At 33.6% G+C, this 21,756-nt stretch overlaps 2 protein-coding genes across 2 annotated transcripts; both read right to left on the reverse strand.

Annotated features, from left to right (window-relative positions):
• Window positions 1-21: 21 nt before the first annotated feature.
• On the reverse strand, window positions 22-3,152 carry LOC21409045. Its single transcript, XM_010096775.2, has 3 exons — window positions 2,961-3,152; window positions 1,066-2,690; window positions 22-787 (listed from the first exon to the last, which is right to left on the reverse strand). Exons 2-3 carry the CDS (start codon window positions 2,349-2,351, stop codon window positions 538-540), a joined length of 1,536 nt encoding a protein of 511 aa, XP_010095077.1. The 5' UTR covers window positions 2,352-2,690; window positions 2,961-3,152; the 3' UTR covers window positions 22-537.
• Window positions 3,153-12,109: 8,957 nt separating this feature from the next.
• On the reverse strand, window positions 12,110-13,812 carry LOC21409046 (nematode resistance protein-like HSPRO2). The gene has a single exon (XM_010096776.2). It carries the CDS (start codon window positions 13,670-13,672, stop codon window positions 12,236-12,238), a length of 1,437 nt encoding a protein of 478 aa, XP_010095078.1. The 5' UTR covers window positions 13,673-13,812; the 3' UTR covers window positions 12,110-12,235.
• Between the last annotated feature and the right edge of the window lie 7,944 nt (window positions 13,813-21,756).

Here is a 21,756-nt window from a genome sequence, read left to right on the forward strand (position 1 = left end):
TCCCAACAAATAAAAATCATGTGTCAACCCATATGATCCTTTGCATCCTTATATTTATATTCTCAGAAAACTCGTTACAATTAGCTCAATAAACAACAAGGCCAACTTGGTCCTGGGTTAAGGTCGAAAGAAAGATCATGAGCTAGAAACAGTATTACTATGGTTTTTGGAAACAGATTTGTAAGCTGGCACACTAGCCTTTTATTTTCTTAGTTAAGCTGATCCTAGAGCCTATAATAGTTTGTTGTGTGCCTTGTATCTTGTTGGATTGTGTTGATCAGAGACTATTAAACTTTAAACCAAACCAAATGTCTTATAGCCGGTTTGTTTTGCGGGTTCAAAACCTTTGGAAACAAATCAAAAAAATTTGAATTTCCGTTTAAACCTATAAACCAAACTATAAACCAAACGGGCTCTTAGACTCTAGGATTAAACAAGCTAGAACAAAACATTCCGGGAAGGAAACCTTTTGTCCTGACAACAGACTCTGAGATTATGGTAAAAAAAAGCTAACTTGATAAGCCATCTTTCTAGTAATTACAAAACTTTGTAGTTTTCATGAGATGCACCAAGAAAGCAAGTTTCTTCACCGCCAGTGTTCCATAGAAAATTGGCGTATTTGGACGCATAGTAAGGGTTACCCGACTCTGCTGCCAAAGCCTGCTGATATCTTTCTTCTGCACCCCACAGGTCCTTCCTTACCTTCCACAAGAATTCTGCATATCGACTTAAGGCCTCGGCGTCCGGTGGCTCTGCCTGCACGGCTCGGCGGAAGCACTCCTCAGCCCTATAAAATACCAAATCACTCTAGTTACTGAAAAGAACATGGTAGTAATCACACCATATAGACATACAGAAGAGAGAATGATAAAGCATCTAAATAATCAAATACTTTGTAATGGGGTCAATGATGTCTAATGTATTCGCCATATAAATGACAACTTTTTCAAGTTGATAATTTTAGAAGCTTTTAAGTTATAATATAGAAGCTTTTAAGTTAAAACCCTCTACAAGATGTCAAGAACTCTCAAATGAAGAAAAGTGAAGTGGATAAGGAAAATTCACCTCTTATGGTCGTTATAAACAAGATAGAGAAACTGTGCGTAATTGGAGAGTAGAAGAGGATTGTTGGGATCACGAGCTAACCCCATCTGGTATTCAAGATCTGTTCTAAAGTAATCCGCATAATCATCTTCCTCAAGCTCCACACTCAAAGGTGACACTAATTGTTGCACCGTTTCTGGATCAAGCGCCTTGGTCCTTAACTCCATTTGCATTCTTGAAGCTTCCTCCAAAATTGAGTTCCATAACTCCATTTCCTCCTCAGTATTGAACTCCTCATTTCCTGAAAAAGGAACCCCGGTAGTCCCCTTAGGAACATCACTAGAGTAGTGCTGTTTTTCCTCATCCTTAGTTCCACTGCCAAAAGGGATGATCAATTTGGCTCCATTTAAAATCCTCTTCACAGCAGAAACATCGTCCAACTCCGTGTGTTGCTGATCCTCATCCTTGGTCGCAGGCAAAGTCTCAGAGATCGCTGGCATCGGAGCGGCAACAGCACGATCGTCCATAGATTTCACGGTGTAATTAGCCAACAAGATCATCAAATACACCATGAGAGCTGGCGTCGGAGAAAACACCTTCTGAAACAGCCACACAAAAGTCACATTCATTTCTCTCTGCATCTTGGTTACGACCCCTTGCAAGTCTTCATAGTAAGCACTATCATTAAGGCTCAATGCGCAAGTCTGAAGCTCGCGAATGATGTAAACCATGTAATAGAAGGCCTTCTTTATAGAGCAATAGGTGGATTCCCCTGCTTCCCTAAAGCTCTCCCTCCATTGCTTATGCTTCATCCTTATCAACAGAAGAGACATAGGAAGTTCAACACTATTCGCCTTCCTTTCTATGATCACCTTATCGATTTCGCTTTTTTCACGCCAATCAGGCGATACTTTTGGCTCAACAACATACAGAGAAGGCCTCAAAGAACCGTCCCCGAGGCTTTCGCCTTCCAGGCACTTCATGTCAAGAGAGATTTTTGATCCTACACTCACTATTTCAGCCCCAATTTCGTGATCATTATCGTCAGAGAAATTGAACTTGTGCGCCAATTCTTCAATCTGACTAGAGAGTTCTTCATCGGGGAAAAACTCACCAAAACTAGCACTACAAACTTTTGAAGAACTAACTAGTCCATGAAAAAAAGTTGGATGTTTTCCACAAGGGCTTGTTGTTATGGGAAAAGAGATTGAATAAGGTTGTTTTAATACAGAAAAAGAACAACGAGCATGAGGAAGTTTGAGCTGTGAGGTTTGAGAACTTCTTAGTGCAATAATTCTCATTCTCATCTCTCTCTCTCTGATCGGCTCTCAAATTAGATCACAAATGACAAGGATTATAAATAGTTGATCAAAAACCAGAGATCCCCACAAGAAGAAAGCCACTGGAAAGATCAAGAACCAAAAGTTTGATAAAAGGGAGAGCAAGAAAACAACAGGGAAAGGGGAAAAAAAAGTAGTAAAACAGTCTCAAGATTCCCGTGTGAAAAGGGTGTCATTAACTGCCCCTTTTCTTTCTTTATTTTTGTTTTTGTTTTTTTTAGAATCTGAAATCAGATCCATACGCCATACCGCAGGAACTACAAAACCATGTTCTAGAAGTTTCTTCTGCTTTCAATTGAATCCAATCTGAAAAATGGATAAAAGGCGACCCCATTTAGTCAAAGATCACGATTTCATACAAAATTTGACATTTTTTTTCTCTTTTGTCCACAATCATAAGTATGATATCAGATCATAAGCTTAAACCCCCATCTCCCAAAAAACAAAAAAAAAAAAAACAAAGAAAGAAAAGAAAAGAAAAATACAAATTCGAAAAGAAGCATAAAAAAAGAAAAGGAAACGATTTGAGTTAATTAACAAAAGAAAATAACACATGATTGGTTTTGAACAAGTTACCCAAATATGCTTGGTCGGTGATGAACATGCCTTCCTTAAATAGCAACAACGTACCCATTTTCCTTTCTCAAAAACAAAGAGAATCCCTTTCAACAACAAAGGCTCTTCTAATCAAGATTTTGATGTAGAGAACGAAAGATAGATAGATGGATATAAAAGAGAGGAAAAAACTTGCATAACAAAAAAGAAAGACAGAATAAAGAACTTTTCAGAGTGCTTTTGTTGGCCGTGGGAGATAGAAATTTACGCCTCCCATGCAGAAAGCTAATTGGCACGTGGAGTGATGGAAGTGGCGGTGGAATACACGTGGCAGTCATGTGATAAATCAAGCTGTTTAACTCGATTGGTAGACTGACTTAGTAAATACCTTTTTTTGATGGAACTGACTAGTAAATACGTGGATGGGTGGCTGAGAAGTACAAGATTTTTTTTCCCCTTCTTAACAAAAATCCGGTGGTAGGATATTTAACACCCTCAATTAAAAAAAAGGAAAGAGATATTCTCATACATTTAATATATTAATAGATTAAATTTTTTTTAATCGTTAAATTTATGTATTTTTTTAATTTTTATGTTATTTTATGTAGATTTAATAGATAAAAATTTAATCTATTAATATGTTAACGTATTTAAAAAAATACTTTTAAAAAAATTCTTACATATGAAAATTTTATTTTTACCTATTTTTAAATTATCAATTTTAATTAAATTTAATATTAATAGATTAAATTTTTTTTGACGGTTAAATTTATGTATTTTTTAATTTTTATGTTATTTTATGTAGATTTAATAGATAAAAATTTAATCTATTAATATATTAACGTATTTAAAAAAATACTTTTAAAAAAATTCTTACATATGAAAATTTTATTTTTACCTATTTTTAAATTATCAATTTTAATTAAAATTCAATAAATTAAGTCAAATATAAAATTTAACCAATGACAACATTGAAACATCTAACAATTGAAAATTCTATTAACAGTTTAAATAAATGTTATTCGGGATGAGGGAGGACACGTAGAGACGTTCTAATTAAGAAGAAAAATAATATTTATTTTATGTGTATAAATTCTCTAATCCTCGTAAAAAGTGAAACCCACTAGATTAAGGGTTATCACTTTTCGTTAATTTAAATTATAATTTAAATTTTTATTAGTGTCTTTTTTCATAAAAATTATAATTTAATTTTTTTATAATATTTTTTTACATAAATTTATTTTTTAATTTAAATTTTTATCTTTCTATATATCTATTTAATGGGACTGATGTCACGTGTAGAGATAAATAGGAATGCTAACCGAAAATGCTATTTGCGAACCAAATCAAGTGTAATGTGATGACACCTGTAAAGGACTGTTATAGAATGTCCTCGCAACGCTCATGCACAAATGTCGTTTAAAAACAGTTTAAGCTCACAGCCACGTGGCAAGTTGTCGTTGGTGCGTAAAATTTGTAGCTGCACGTGAACCGAGACTAGTGGATGATTGCCGAATCGTAGATGTTTGGTTAGAGGATTCAAACCATGATTTAAATTATAGTTTCATATGGCCCATTTAGTTCGTTGATTCGAGTTTTTAATTTGAGTTGAGATGTGATTTTATGTGAGAGATTTTTACTGTAGGAAAAAAGTTAGATGTGATTGTTTGTGAGAGCTTTTTACTATAACAAGACTCGAATTCTAAACTCGAATTAGCGAAATGAACGGGGCCATAGTTTACTATAGTATTTTCTCTCATAAAAAATACACGTAAATCAAAAATGGTTTTAATCACATGATTCTAATCCATGAACCAAACGTCTCCAACTGTGATTTAGACACGGGACTGAATTTAATTGTAACGAATGTTTCGTTCATTTCACCGATTTGAGTTTTTAGTTTTATATTTTTACAGTAAAAAATTCATAAAAAATGCCACATTTAATTTTTTCTACTACAGTGAAAAGCTCTCAGAAAATATCACATTTCAACTCGAATTGAAAACTCAAATCCGCGAAGTGAACGAGGCCGAAATTTCTTTGATTTGGTTCAATTCACCGATTCAAATTTTTAAATTGAGATAAGATTTTATATTAAAATTTTTAACTATAATAAAAAAATTAAATATAACTTTTTGTAAAAATTTTTAACTATAACAAAAATAAAATTAAAAACTTAAATCAATAAAATGAACAAAGCCTCTATAATCTTAAAAAAACTTCAACTATGTTTGATTTAATAAAAGTAACCTGCTCATGTGTGATGAAAATATTGGATCAATTGTACAATCTTAGTTTCTTTTTTATAGAACAATCAGTTTTTGGTTATAAACAATCTTATTGGCAAATAGTTTCTCATTTTTTTAGTAAAATAATTATCCACACATAAAGTATGTTTGTTTCACAACTCAAGTTTATATAAAAAAAAATATTATAGTAAAAAAGTTAAATTTGAATTTTTATAAAAGAAAACACACTAGCAATAGAACTTGAGTTGTGAAATGAATAAGGCCTTAGTTTGTGTAAAGAGAAAATATTGGGCGCGTTTAGAACCCGTTCTAAAACGATTTTATTTTCTGTATGAAAACGGAAATGCAAACGTTTTCAATCTCAGGTAGGAATTGTTTCTCAAAAATGCATTTAGTTGTTTTATTCTGAGATTATTTTCGGTACAAAAAAACTGAAACTGCTTTTGATTTTACATTTTTCAAAACATATAATAGTACTTTAAATAATATATTAAATAATTAATACAATCTCCAATCAATTGCCTAGTAATTAAGCATGTCTCCTATGAATCATATTTTGTTTAGTACAATACAAAAATATATGGTAAATAAATACAAATAAAATTAAAACAAAAGTTTTCTCCGTGATAAATGCAAAACTATCAAGAGCCAATTTTCAGAAATAGGATTTTATAGAAAAGCTTTATCCTGAACTAGCCATTTTCCCAAAGCATCAGCAAACAAAAAAAAAAATCACAAAGCACAAACAAAAATGCCAGTCAAGAAAATAAAAAATGGAATTGAGAAAAGGAAAACGAATTCTATTCATTTTCAGAAATGGGTGCTTTTTGGGAGATAATAGAAAATGTTTTCCTTTTTGTTTTTACTCTGATGGGGTGTTAAACATAGTCTTCACTGCATTTTTATTTTTGGGTCCTCCAACAATGGAAAAAACGATTTCGAAATGAGTTCTAAACAAGCGCATTGAAATTTGAATAACCACGTAACATGTCGGGTTATATGTACAGTGAATACTTTTGTTTAAATTTAAAGGGCTACCATTAATTTGCGAATGTTATGCAACACACTTTATCAAATTCAACAAGCATTAACCAAAAATAAAACTAAGTTGAAAATCAGTAAGAAACATTAGGAAAAATGTTTAAAGATATTTCTAATGAACTTAAATTCAAGATGTATGGATTTACATCTAATCCCAATTTGATATCTCTTTCTCATCACTACATTAGAACTGACTAGCCCGAAATCTGTTACTATTAATCTGGTTTTAATTTATTTAAGTGGACGTTTGGTTTATAAATTTAGTACTATGATTCAGAATCATTCTCGATTTAAGTGTGTTTTTTATGAGAAAAATCACTGTAACGAATCATGAACTATGATTCAAATTATATCACAAATCTTCGTACAAAACACCCCATAAGTGTTTCAGGTCAAGCCAGACCGAGGTTTCAAGCATGAACCCAACCTTGGCCGAACACTTTTTTTGTATTTTTTTAAATACCCTGTAAATTTCAGGACAACCTTCCTCCTTAAGTTCCCATTTGAAATGTCAGGTTGGGCCGGGCGTGAAATGAACAAGGCCTTAGTTTGTGTAAAGAGAAAATATTGGGCGCGTTTGGAACCCGTTCTAAAATGATTTTATTTTCTGTATGAAAACGGAAATGCAAACGTTTTCAATCTCAGGTAGGAATTGTTTCTCAAAAATGCATTTAGTTGTTTTATTCTGAGATTATTTTCGGTACAAAAAAACTGAAACTGCTTTTGATTTTACATTTTTCAAAACATATAATAGTACTTTAAATAATATATTAAATAATTAATACAATCTCCAATCAATTGCCTAGTAATTAAGCATGTCTCCTATGAATCATATTTTGTTTAGTACAATACAAAAATATATGGTAAATAAATACAAATAAAATTAAAACAAAAGTTTTCTCCGTGATAAATGCAAAACTATCAAGAGCCAATTTTCAGAAATAGGATTTTATAGAAAAGCTTTATCCTGAACTAGCCATTTTCCCAAAGCATCAGCAAACAAAAAAAAAAATCACAAAGCACAAACAAAAATGCCAGTCAAGAAAATAAAAAATGGAATTGAGAAAAGGAAAACGAATTCTATTCATTTTCAGAAATGGGTGCTTTTTGGGAGATAATAGAAAATGTTTTCCTTTTTGTTTTTACTCTGATGGGGTGTTAAACATAGTCTTCACTGCATTTTTATTTTTGGGTCCTCCAACAATGGAAAAAACGATTTCGAAATGAGTTCTAAACAAGCGCATTGAAATTTGAATAACCACGTAACATGTCGGGTTATATGTACAGTGAATACTTTTGTTTAAATTTAAAGGGCTACCATTAATTTGCGAATGTTATGCAACACACTTTATCAAATTCAACAAGCATTAACCAAAAATAAAACTAAGTTGAAAATCAGTAAGAAACATTAGGAAAAATGTTTAAAGATATTTCTAATGAACTTAAATTCAAGATGTATGGATTTACATCTAATCCCAATTTGATATCTCTTTCTCATCACTACATTAGAACTGACTAGCCCGAAATCTGTTACTATTAATCTGGTTTTAATTTATTTAAGTGGACGTTTGGTTTATGGATTTAGTACTATGATTCAGAATCATTCTCGATTTAAGTGTGTTTTTTTATGAAAAAAACCGCTGTAACGAATCATGAACTATGATTCAAATCATATCACAAATCTTCGTACAAAACACCCCATAAGTGTTTCAGGTCAAGCCAGACCGAGGTTTCAAGCATGAACCCAACCTTGGCCGAACACTTTTTTTGTATTTTTTTAAATACCCTGTAAATTTCAGGACAACCTTCCTCCTTAAGTTCCCATTTGAAATGTCAGGTTGGGCCGGGCGACTATGACCTTTACATTACATCTGCATGGGTAAAATTATTCAAAATTGAGAGGGTATTGACGTTTGTAATAGAAGACTAATAAAGGTAAGTGGGCCTCGAAAAGCCACCAACTTTTATAACACAAACTTATAAGCCAGGAATTTGGGCTGCGAATGACGTCAGGTGTATTACATAGGTGAACTATAGTTATATCCTCCTTTTCATTTCTTAACTCAAATTATATTACTATAGGATTTATTTTAATAAAAATTTAATTTTAATTTTTTTATTATAATATTTTCTCTCACGTACATAACTCAACTTGACTTAAGTTGTGTAAATGAAAATACTCTATTTTCTTTATTTCACTTCTTTTTTGTTATCATGTCCCTTTCATTTCATGTTAAGAGAGAATGCTGCCGTAGGTATCATACATATCAGGCAGCCAGAGGTAGAGAATTTAAGAAAACTCTCATTTTCTTATCCTCCCGAAGGAAGTTTAATCTTAACCTCGTGTCAAACTAAGAATTTTTTTCAAATATGAGCGATCAAGCATTGAACGAAATATGAGCGATCAAGCATTGAATGAAAGAGCCACCTATTGTCAGGATAGAAAAGTCAATAGTTCAAATTTTGTGTTTTGGTCATATATGGAAATAGGTCAAGATAAGTAAATAAATAAAGATTTTGCCACCATGTACAGTGGAATAATGGAATTATAGTAATAATTAACATGAAAAAACCGAAACAATATACATTACTACATAACTATTTAAATAAATTTTCCTTGCACGGGCACTAAGAGAAAATATCGACAATTTTCTCCAATAATATTAACCCCGATACAAATACAAAGGTTAAATATCATATGCTGATAGTTAATCGAGCTGTTAAACCTGATATTCGCCAGATAGGAAGATGTTGAGCTAGGCATTTGAAATTCGAATATGAAGACGAGATAACGATCAAGAATTTTAGCCTAATTAAAATAGCGAATTTGAGATCAGAAATCTCAGAACCGACCAACATATATAAAAGTAGTAGACAAGAATAATCTCATTAGAATTCAAATTCGATATCAATCAACCGAAGCATGCATAAAAAGGAAGTTTACCTGGCGAGGAAACCTGTCATGCCCCGAAGTCGGGGTTAGTGACATGGAGTTTCAATTAGGAGTTAAACGCGATTAAGAATAAAACATTAAGGAAATTCCCAAACAAGCCCCACATTTCACTGAAAATAAATTACTGATTACAAGAGGTTTATAACTAAGCCAACATCGTTCAGGGCTTCACCCACAGGATACGTAGCATTGTACATACATGACACGTGTAAATAACAATACAAACATCAACCACAGTCTAGAAATCCAAATATCAGAGTTTACAGAATTTACAAATTCTTACATTCGTACACAGGGAGGATGATCACAATCCTCACCAAATCTGGTGGTAGCCACTACTCAGCTACTCTGCACTGCTCCTAGAGTCGCCTGGGAGGGGTTAATATTTATAAAATAATGAAACGTGAGCGAAAGATCCAGTAGGATATATTTTGAAATAACTTTGTAAATAAGTAAATAAATGAGTAAACAAGTAAATAAATAAATAACTAAATGAATAAATATAGACATTCAGTTCCAACATAACAGCCGGAACCTCACATCCTTTTTCTCAAAGGAAATATAGCTGAAAATCTATGTATTACAGGCATCAACAAGTAATTTATACTATGATAAATTACTTATACAACCATATGCACAAGCCATATCCCCTCGGGCCAGGTTTCGGGTCCTGTCCTCAAGGATGTACTCTCCACATCCTATCTAGGCCATCGGCCGGTTTACCGATTTGCAAGATCTTTTATCTTAAGAAATCATTCATTAAACCTTATGAAACAGTTCATTATACTCCCTAGAATTACAACAAGCCATGGGGGTTAAAATATTTTTCTTTTGCAACCATGCCCTTTCTTTAAAACATTTGCAATGCCAAAATTCTTTTCAAAACAGGCTCACAAAGGAAAGGGTAAGAAATCCTACCTCACAAATATCAAACCTGTGGCTAGCGTTACTCTATTCCGGCTTTCTCTTCCTCAAAGCCTCTCAATCCGAGTCCTCAGCTAGCACTGATACAAAACAACACTTTAGGATCCAATTCTTATTCCTAAAGTAATTTTAATCTCAATTATATCCTTTGATTTCCTATTAGTGTGCCCTAATCCCATTTCAAATTTCATAAAATCAATTCATGTTTCAAATCATCATTCCAAGGGTTTTCAATCTCAAAATATGGATTAAAGAAGCTAATCCATTTACTCTAGGTCCCCAAATGAAGCTGATTTGGGTTCTCCTCAAAAACTGAGGCCAAAACAGTATTTTTTTTAGCAAAACAGGGTCAAACCCCGTGTACACCAGTCGACCGGTGACAGAGCAATGCAACATCCCCGGTCGAACGGTGGTGTACAATTCGGTCGACCGCATAGGTCGAGCGGTATAACCAATGCAGTCCGGTCGACTGAATAGGTCGACCTGTGAAGAACAGCAGGGCGAGGAAAACTCGCAGAATCAGCCTTAAAACCTGCAATTTCAGTTCCAAATCGAAATATCTCAAAGGAAAACCACTAGATCCGGGTTCTAGGTACTGAATCAAGTCTAAAGAACCCAAGATCTCCAATTTCTACCATGGTTTACTCAAAATCCACTTTGAACCAAAAATAAGTTTTTAAATTTGAAAAACTTGAGATTCAAAAGAGGTTTTCAGAATTCTTACCTCAAATCCTTTTCTTGACGTTGGAAACTTCTTGAAATTTTCCTTTAGTTCGAAATCCGGTTGATTTTGAAGCAAAAACGGGAGAGAGAGAGAGAGAGTGAGAATGAGAAATTGTTCTTGTTTGATCTTGTATTTACTCAAACATTATAGTAATTCGAAGGAACTACACACTGGACGTAGCCTCATCTCCGATATGAATCACTATAAATTATGGTGTTTTCTTTCCTTTCTCTTGATTGTTATTTGTTTATTTGTTTCGTTCATCAAGTTATTATTATTGTGATCGTCTCATATAATTATCTTATTAGACTGGTTTACACCGTCATCATCGAATATCAATACTTTCTAAATGATATTCGCAACTAAATATCCACTAATGTTCACACATGAGAGAAAAGACAACAAAAGAGGGAAAATAATTTGAGAGAATATCAGCCATTATGTCATATATTTTTCTTTTTACATTTTCTATAAGAGAAAAAATAATTACAAATTATATGTTTAATCTTTTTACATTTCCTATAATTTTACTTGAAATTTCAATTGTTTATGCAAACATCCGCTGCATCTCTAAACTTTAATCGACATAAATATTATCAACCGATATTTCCAAGAATCTATACTCAATATTTTCAATTGACATCGATATTTTCATCCTTGTGAGTATAATTGTATTGTTTGTGATATCCATAATCATATTGGTGTAGACTTTTCTAATAACCACCGCAACCAGAAACTAACAATTTTCCTTGCTTTTTTTTTTTTTTTTGAGATATTATCTAAAACATGGGGATTCAATAGAAATATACAGAAAAGGGTTTCTATGTAAGCGTTAATATTTTACTAATCTTCATGTATTCTAGTTCTTACCAACTTCATATTGACTTTGCAAGAACATTTTTATGAAAATAAATCTAGGATCAAAGATATTTCTCGACTTCCACAAAAAAAATAAAAAAGGATGTCGAAGCTATTTTGATCACAAATCAATACAATAAGGATGGATAAGAATACAAAAATTTTACAAGATCATATTACATTACATTACAAGTTTTTTTTGCTTTTCCCTTTTTGAGAAGTTACATGGCTTACATTACAGGGGTCGATCATTTTAGTGCTATGAAGAAATAGAATGAGGAAAAATAATAATAAATTAATTTTACCAAAAAAAAAAAAAGTGTTATGTTGTGAAAACCGTGAATCTGAAAGCCCCCCGTCGATCATTTTAGTGCTATGAAGAAATAGAATGAGGAAAAAAAATAATAAATTAATTTTACCAAAAAAAAAAAAAAAAGTGTTATGTTGTGAAAACCGTGAATCTGAAAGCCCCCAAATTCCAAAATTGCACCCTCGTAAAAATCCTTCCAAACAACGCGGGTCAACCGAGTCAACCCCCAGTCAAACCTCACAATTTCCTCCGAGTTCGTCCCTCTCCGCCGCCGTATTCATGGTTCATGCCGTTTCCAAGAAACGTCTTCGCCGCGTCCAGACTCGGAAAGTAAGTTGGTTCCAGAAAGATCTGACTCAGCGAGTCGCAGGAGTCGGGACTCGCCACGACGCGGTTCCCTCTTGCATCCAAGCTTCCCATGGTGACCACGAGCACCTGTTTGTAGGCGTAGAAGAACCTCTTCAGCGCCGACTCGATCGCCTGCAACGCCTGAAGAAGATGAATCTTCTCGAACTCCGACTTCTCCGAGTACAGCTTCATCACCGCCTCTTGGATCCTGGGCCCACCCTTGGGGTCCACCTCCACGCCGAGGATGTACGGAACCTTGTGCCTCAGATCCTTGCAATTCTTCGCGATCTCGACGAGGCCTTTCGATCGGAAACAGAAAGTTTCCGAATCATCCATGGATTTGATGTGTAGTTGGTTCTTGAGCCGTAAGAAGTCGTCCGGATCCATCAGGAGGTGGAGATCTTCGATCTCTGCCAGAAGCTTCCAGATCCGCTCGATTAGGTAACAGTCGCTCGCGGCCTTCTCGAAGTTTCTGATTTCGATCCGGTCGGCAGCTCGCCGGAGGAGTTCATCCGCCACTCGGATCCACGATTCCAGAACCTGGTGCGTGGTGTACACCGTCTGATTCTCGTAGCTCTCGACGTGATCGTACGGGCTCCGCTTCAGAGAATGGAGGTCGCTCGGCTTGCAGACGAGGTCGTACTCCAGCGTCGGCTTGCCGGCGAGGTTCGGCTCGCCGAGGCCTAGGGTGTACGGACACCGCCGCATCTCGCACTCGAATGAGTAGAGGATATTCTGCGCGACGTCCTCCGATCTCTGCCACGTTGCGAGCCGAGGTAGGAGGCTCGCCTCGCTTGTGCGGCTCACTACCGGCGCGGTCTCGCCGGGAATCTTCCAGACCTCGGCGGAGCTCCCGTCCCTCGCCAGGACGCCGCTCGTCGAGCTCAAATCTGCGATCGGCGCCGTTCCTCGCGTCTCGCCGTCTTCCTCCTCGTCCTCGCAGAGCATCGCGATCACCTCGATCTCATTCTTCGTTAGCGCTTCGAGCCGTCGCTTCCACTCTCTGCGGTTAGCGTACGGCCTCGGGTCCGATAACGCCGTCGAGAGAAACCGAAACGTGATCTCCAACGCCATAACGGCCGGTTTTAAAATCGCTTCATTTTTCCAGCCCGGAAATTCCTTAGAGCTCCATAGAGCTCTCAACTCCGGCAGCCGGAGATAGTGCTCGTACGCCGAACATGCCGGAGCCGACGCCGTCGAGATGTCTGCTTGTACGGTGCGAAGAGAGACCGGAACAGAGATATTAAGCTTGTTGGTGGAGAGTTTCGGTGACTTGTTTGGCATATCAGAGGAGACCATCTTCGCTTTCCAATCTAAATCTACCATCTTCTTGCTGAGAAAAGTTTTTTGAATAAATTGAGAAATGAAACGCGAAATTGTTGTGAAATTTGTGTGTGAATTAAAGAAGAGAAAGAGAGAGGGGTATTTATAGTCGGCAATGGAAAATTTGAATGAGGAAAAAAGGCGTGTGGAATGAGACGGGGAAAAGCGGAACCCGGAATTTGAAAGCTGCGGTGCTATTGCAAAACGAAATATGTAATTAATTAATTAATTAATTTATATATTATGGATTGGATATTTATCTAATTAATAATATTAATATGGGAAAAGAAATTAAATGGCACATGAAGCTTATCCATTTCACCAAAACGTAGAAGGGGTCCTCAATTTTCAATCCTCACGCCTGAAGAACCCTCCCAACAAGGAAATTGCCTTTTGTTGGAAGTTGGACCTTGGTCACTATTTCTTTCTTTGTTTATTTAATTCTACAAAAGTAGATAATCATGTGCATCCCTACGTTTCTACTTACGGTGTCGTACCAATCAGATGACGACACGTGTTAAGCGTTTGATAATCACTATTTACACTTTTATTTTTTTCTCTTTTATGGGTGAACCTTAATTGCAAAAAGATGCACAACAAACAACCACAAGCGAAGCGAGTTACATTTATCCACATGGTTGTGTATAGCTTGGTTTTGGACGCATTAATAAATTTGACACAACGTACAACCAAACCCATTAAAAATGTGCTTGTTGCAAATATATTGCTAAAACCCTATAGGCTTTAACAAATAACAACCAACAAATAAGACCTACATTTTAAATCAGCGTTATTAATAAGCTACCACTAGATTGGATGGTTCTTATTTACACTAAAATAACATTGTCACCTAACGAAACTCTCAAGTGTTATAATTAAATACAACATGAAAAAGGATATCAATGATTATGTATTCATCGTGATAGTAGTGATTAGTAAAAAAAAAAAAAAAAAAAAAATTAGACGAGGGTAAGATTGACTTGCAGGAGTTAGCTATCTAATGTTAAGCTGAGATGGCAAAAACAATAGATATTATTAGATAGACATAAGTTTTAACTCTTATCTGCAGACCAAGAATAAAATAATGACCACTAAGTTGGTATTAATTTTCTTGCAAACGGTGCCTAAATATCTTATTTTATTCTCTCTTAAAAATTAAAAATATATACACATAAATTTAAAACAATATTAATCTATATGGAGCACTTAACATGTGGTTTCCTAGATGCTTCGCATGTTCCACGCAATTTGTCCATTCAATTGGTCAAATGCAAAGAAGGTGACGAAGTTTTCTGCCCACAATTGCAAAAGGCATTGTCGGTTTACTAGGATTAAGAAGACTCGAAAGTTTGTCACTGCTTATCTAGAAGACGACTAAGTAGATGATAATTCAGCCTTCTGCAATATGGAAGCTGCAAATTCTTATTTGAGTCGAAAATCAAAAGGACAACTGGAAGTTTCAGCTTCTCGGATTCATGTCAAGCCAATTTAGTACATGGGATCATGGGGGAAAACTATAACAAAAAAAAAAAAAAAAACATAAAACACGCAAAATGAGGATAATATGGAAATAGCAATAATTATGTATTGTTTGTGAAATTAAAAATAGTAAAATTTTTGGTTTATCTTCTCAAATAGCATCGAAGCCTTGTAGTTAAACGTACTAATGAGACTGCCAACAGTTCTAGGGACACATAATTTGATGCGGTTTCACTTTCATAATTGGTTAAACTACCAAATTTTGAGCTCAACAGCTAGGATTGAAGATTCCTTTAGATTGAACTCATTGAGAAATATTTATCTTCTCAAATAGCATCGAAGCCTTGTAGTTAAACGTCCTAATGAGACTGCCAACAGTTCTAGGGACACATAATTTGATGCGGTTTCACTTTCATAATTGGTTAAACTACCAAATTTTTAGCTCAACAGCTAGGATTGAAGATTCCTTTAGATTGAACTCATTGAGAAAAAGATGCCTCCGTTTCTGTTTTGTGGGGGTCCGTCTATAATTTAGTTTTAATAATTAGAAGCATGCTTAAAATTTAAATTAACAAGAATTCACAAAATCAAAATAATAATTGTAAGGAATATTTTGTGGTAGGATTGAAAGAAATTACTCTACTGAAAAGACATAATTTTGAATCATTAAAACCAATCAAATCGTATATATAATTAAGAAAGTTATATAAATTAATGCTGCTTGATGTTTATCGAGAAATTAACATCAAATTGATAATTTATTTTATTATACCTTACAACACAATTGTGTTAATATTTATAATAAAACAAGATTTGGGTTATCTTAAAAAATTTGTTTGGCAACAAATAGCCGATTGTGAACGTTTGAAAACTTGTCTTATTTTCCTTACCAATTCAATGAAAGTAGATAACGAATATACATGCCTTATTTTATCAACGTGACAACCGCGTAGGGTGGTCGACAAGCATAGGCTTATTGACCATGTTAATGAATGAATTGCAATTAGAGTTCTTGTTGACGTTTAACTAAGCCATCAGTTAACAATAAAAACCTCTATCTAGCCAAAATAAAAATAAATAAATAATACATTCTCTCCTTGAACCATTTTTGTCAACATGACAGTTGCGTCTTAGTTGAAACCATAACCAAGAGAACAGAAAAATTCCCTTAAAAGATGCTCTAGTACTATTCATAAAACTAAACGACCAAAAATTAAAGAAAAGTCAAGAAGAAAAGATAAAAAACGACACCAACAAAATAGCTGTATAATCTAAGGGCCCGTTTAGTTCGTTGATTCGAGTTTTTAATTTGAATTGAGATGTGATTTTATGTGAGAACTTTTTACTGTAATAAAAAAGTTAAATATGATTGTTTATGAGAGTTTTTTACTGTAACAAAATTTAAATTCTAAATTTAAATTAACGAAATAAACGGAACTAAAAGATTAACCGACTGACTGACTCACGCCACTCATGGCACAAATTTGTGAACGTGACCAACAATGAATAAGAATTAATACCTAAAGCTCTGACACCACTAATATTTTCCGCAATAATAATAAAGAGCTTGACAACCCAAAAGCAGGAAAAAAAAATTAGTTAATAAATGATCGCACATTTTTTTCTTAAAAAAAAAAGAAAAAGAAAAAAAGAGGAAGAAAAGTAAAATAAGCAGCCATATCATCCATATCCATAAAAATGTGTGGAATTTTCGCTTTGCCTTGTTCGCGTTCAAACTAGGAAGGGCCGTGTAGTTCCGTTAGTTATGGATAAGTCTTCTCATTTTCTTTTGTTTTGAAATTCCCATTCTGCCCTTGTTCAAACGTTGGCCTAGTTGGACTAAAAACTCCGCCACCCGCGTTTACGCTTTTCAAAATTTCGCCAATGAAATGAAAAATGATTTTGGCTGGTCCACGTGGCGTCCCGTGATTGCCCATGTGACATAGTGGAGTCCAACTAGGCAAACGCTTTTTCTGGGCCCAGCCAATCACGCGGAGCTCTCGAACATGCGACGTGCCCCGCCAGCCCGACACGTGGCGTGGCGTCACGTGCGCCACCTACTTGACCTGTCGGGGTACAGGTGGACGTATCAGGAGGCTTGGGCGGTGCCTAACGAGGCCGTTTGATCACGCCACGTGGAAGTATGGTTATTGGATTATGGATAAGTTGGCTTGCACGTCTGGCGAGGTGCGTGCGTCATGTATTGTGCCGCTGAATTATGAAAGCCAAGCGCTCATAACAAAAACGATTTTTTTTTTCTTTTTCTTTATATATGTGTATATATAATAATTTTGGTAAGTAGAAATTTTGGAATAGAAATATCTTATGAGTAATACTTAAAAGAGAACTCAATTTTTGCTTATCATATAAATAGCCACCTATAATTTGAATCATGCGCTGCATTTTTCATTTTTTTTAGGAAAAATGTTTTTTTATTTAGATTATTTAAGAGACGTTTGGTTGTAGGATTCAAACTATAATTTAAATCATGGTTCATAGTTCACTACAGTATTTTATCTTATGAAAAATACACGTAAATAAAAAATGATTCTAATCACATGATTTTAATCCATGAACCAAACGTCACCTTATTTATTTTTATATTTTTATAGAATATTGAGATACTAGTCATTGTGCATTACTCCGCTCATCAAAATAAGCCGGTAAATAGTGCGTGGAAATAAGTAAAATAAACAGATTTCTTTTGTAGTAATAATTTATCAAATTGTTTTTTACAATTCTTAATATTTTTTATTTAAGACGTACGTATGAAACTTGTTCTTTATATAGAAAATATACAAACTTGTATTTTGCGTTTTATTGTGGAATACAGTGTTGTATTATATTATAGATTTAAAATTTTTATAAATATCTTTACACAGATATATATAATATTGTTAATTAAAATATATTTACATGCATATATATATTGTAGAAAGTAAAATATACTGTTGTTGTAACAAAACAAAACATGTTATATATAGAGAACGACATCAAATTTTTGCTCAATCTCTGATAAAAAGTCTTACAAAAATAGATATATCAAAAACATGATTACTCAACACGTGTCAAACTATAAAATTAACACGGTTAGATAGTAAACGTCCTGAGAAAATGAAAAAGAAGAACAACTAATTAAGCTAATCAGCCAAAATGACAAAAGACAATTGACTAAACAAAAATAAAGAAAAATAGAAATTTGTAAAATTCTAAAATGGATCGAAAAAAAAAACATAAGAAGAAAAACATTTCCAAATGCCTCTGCATGAAGAACTTGGAAAAAAATAGGTAAATACAAAAATTTTATTGTTCAAAACAAAACATCATAAAGAAAAAAACAAAAAATATCAATACAAAAAATTATACAGTTAAAAGAAAAAAATTCAGAAATAAATCAAAAAACAATTAAATGAAAAACCATATTAATTAACAAATGACGATATCAAGAAAACGCAAAACACCCAAAGAGATCAGAAGAGATAAACAGAAATTATATTAGTAAACAAATGACGCAATAAAAAAAAACCCATAACACCCAAAAATATCAGAGAAGAAGAAATGTCACAAAAAGGAAAAATTAATGTCCAAACAGATCAAAAACTATATTAGTAAACAAATGACGCAATAAAAAAAAACCCATAACACCCAAAAATATTAGAGAAGAAGAAATGTCACAAAAAGGAAAAATTAATGTCCAAACAGATCAGAAAGAAGAAAATGAAGAAACAAAAAACTATATGAAGACATAAATTGCAGAAAATACCAAAACAACAAAACCCTAATCACCCAAAAGCATCAGAAGAAAACAAAAGTAGAGAAAAAATTTTTTCCTTTCGAAACAAACGAAGAAGAAAAGAACGAAGAAACAAAAAACGAAAGAGACGAAACATGAAGAGCGAGAAAATTTGCTCCAAAAGAGAAGGAAAAAAAGAAAAACGCAAAAAGTTGTAGAAGACAGAAGAAGAAAACAGAGAGAATTAGAAAAGTGAAAGGAAATGAATCAATTGAGGAAATAAAGGAAAATAACTAAAGATGAAATAAAATGCATTGTAGTAAATTAACATTAAAACGACATTAGACCAATGCAAGAAGGGATATTGAGAGTAAAATGAGAAAAATAACATTAAAAGCAATCTTTTCTTTTAGTATATGTATAATATATTCGTAAGCGCCTTTTTTTTTCTTCTTTCCTGAAATTGTTACAAATCCTCGGTAAAACGTCCTATCCTCGAAATCGGTTCACAATAAGTGGTTGTTAAAGTATTCCTATCCGACTAATTATTTGTTTCTTTGCCAATATACGATTTTTGGCTCTTGGACAACTGTCAACTACCACGAGCGCTCACCACAAGGTGGTAGCCTAATGAGGAGAAAAAATAGCTTCTGAGTTTAATTGCTCGTTTATTTACTGTTTTTAAATTTATAGTTTTAATTATGTTATAGTGTTTTTTTTAATAAAAAATTTAAAATTTAAATGATAAAATAAAAAATTATTGATTTAAACACATGAATTAAACGAGACTTAAATGTTGTATATTTCGATTATTGAAATTCCTATTAGCCCCAATATACTCATATTATATATATATATATTATATTTCAATTATACTCTATGGCTTGACCTATGACAAATGCAACCCAAAATAAAGCAAAGATTCAGTGTTCTACTATATAATTTCGTTAATTTTGTAGATTTTCAATTTTAGAAATTGAATTAAACTTGATTAGATGATTCGTTTGAAGGAAGAAATACAAGATACAAATAAAAGAAGAAAGGAAAAAAGAGAAAGGGACAGTTTTTTTTTTTTTTTTTACAAAAAGAGAAGATAATTCAAAAGCTAATATGACGTGTTTCATTTTATTTGTAATTACGATTCGATACAAACATTACTCAACGTGCTGGAGCATGTAAAGTTTTTTTAATTAGTTACGATTGATCACGATTGTAAAAAAAGACCTCCTCCAATTACTTCATTTGTAATAACGATTGTAAAGCAGTGATAACTCTTTTTTTTTTTTTTTAATAATAATCTACCTATTCTTATTCTTTTATTTTTGACTGAAAATGAAAATAATTTTTTTAAGTGTATGAGAATGGGAGACATGGGTGAGTTGCTTTATTTGACTTGGAAGGGAGTCAAAGGAGAGGGAAGAGTAGTGGTTTCCTACCAAGGAAGCATGTCTCGAGGCCGAAATACGGGGGCATAATTGATATCATTCATGCACCGTGTGTAAAGAGATTTATTATATTTATTTATGGCCCACTATCTAATTATGATTTCAATTCTCATCCCATATTCTCTTCCTTCGAATTTATCCAACTTGAGACGGTAATGGGTCGGAATTTCTGGTATATATACATCACATGAAAAGATTGATTACGTGGGAGAAGAAAATTTGTGTTTCAGAAAATCAAAATGGATGAATTGTCAACCAGTTTGAGGATATTCCACGCTTCCAGCTGTATGTATAATAATATTCACTGGGATTTGACCCAACCTATACTAAATCAACTAGAACACCAGAAAATTGACTACCATTTCAAAAGGGAGATTAAGGCCTCGTTCACTTCGCTGATTCGAATTTAAAATTCGAGTTGAGATGTGATTTTATGTGAGAGCTTTTTACTGTAGCAAAAAAGTTAGATGTGATTGTTTGTGAGAGTTTTTTACTGTAGTAAAACTCGAATTCTAAACTCGAATCAGCGAAGTGAACGGGGCCTAAATTCTCTTCCAACTGTTCCACCGATGTTTATCCCATATTTGAGAGTTATCTTATTTGTCTAAAAACTTTTGGTTTGGTAATTCTATATCCATTCCTAGTAGATTTGTATCTGCGGCTAGATGATTGATTAATCGAGATAGTTATTTATTTTTACAAAAAAAGACAAATACTCTTAATTAGAATACATGATTCATGCACTTTAAGAGTAAGTTCAACAAACGATATACGACCGAAAAAGTACAAAGGAATAGAAAGTATAATAGTTGATTTTTTTTAGTGTTTGCTTAGTATTAAACGATCTGATGAGAAATAATCAAACTTTCTGTGTGAAAAATTCCTACCAGAAACTAGAATTTCCTATTGGCTAAGTACTTCCTTACAGTCAGTACTTAAGAGATGAGACAAAAGTACAAGAGATAGGTTAGAATTTGGTAGGATGAAATGTGATTTAATGGGGGTAAGTGAAGAGAAATCATGACATATGTGATTTGATGAGGGTAAGTGAAGAGAAATCATGACATATGTGATTTGATGGGGGATAAGTGAAGAGTAATTATGATAAAAAAACAATTCTCTCCTTTCCTTCACTTTGGCCGGCCATGCTTAGGGAGTTTTAGCAAAATTTTTCATTAGTTGAGTGTGGTAGAAGACTTCATGATGAGATGAATCAAATCAACTATTTGACAAGAAGGCTTACTTCACTTCTCTCTTAAAGCATCCAAACTGGCCAAGCTTAAGGTGTTTTAAGCAAAGTTTTGATTAATTAAGTTGGACACAAAGGCTTAATTAAAAGCTAAGAGGGGATTAAGCAAATGGCTATAAATACTAGACCATTACTGCAAGCATTAAGTTAGTTCATTTTGCACATTTCCTCTCCTTTTTCA

Source organism: Morus notabilis, unplaced genomic scaffold, assembly GCF_000414095.1.
Source record: "Morus notabilis unplaced genomic scaffold, ASM41409v2 Scaffold42, whole genome shotgun sequence".
NCBI classification, from domain to species: domain Eukaryota; kingdom Viridiplantae; phylum Streptophyta; class Magnoliopsida; order Rosales; family Moraceae; genus Morus; species Morus notabilis.

Bases quoted from the DNA above. Each gene is read 5' to 3' on its own strand.
- LOC21409045 (XM_010096775.2), bottom strand. From the start codon at position 2,351: ATGAGAATGAGAATTATTGCACTAAGAAGTTCTCAAACCTCACAGCTC. The intron at 788-1,065 runs GTGAATTTTCCT...GGTATTTTATAG, and splicing joins GTTTATAACGACCATAAGAG to GGCTGAGGAGTGCTTCCGCC.
- LOC21409046 (XM_010096776.2), bottom strand. From the start codon at position 13,672: ATGGTAGATTTAGATTGGAAAGCGAAGATGGTCTCCTCTGATATGCCA.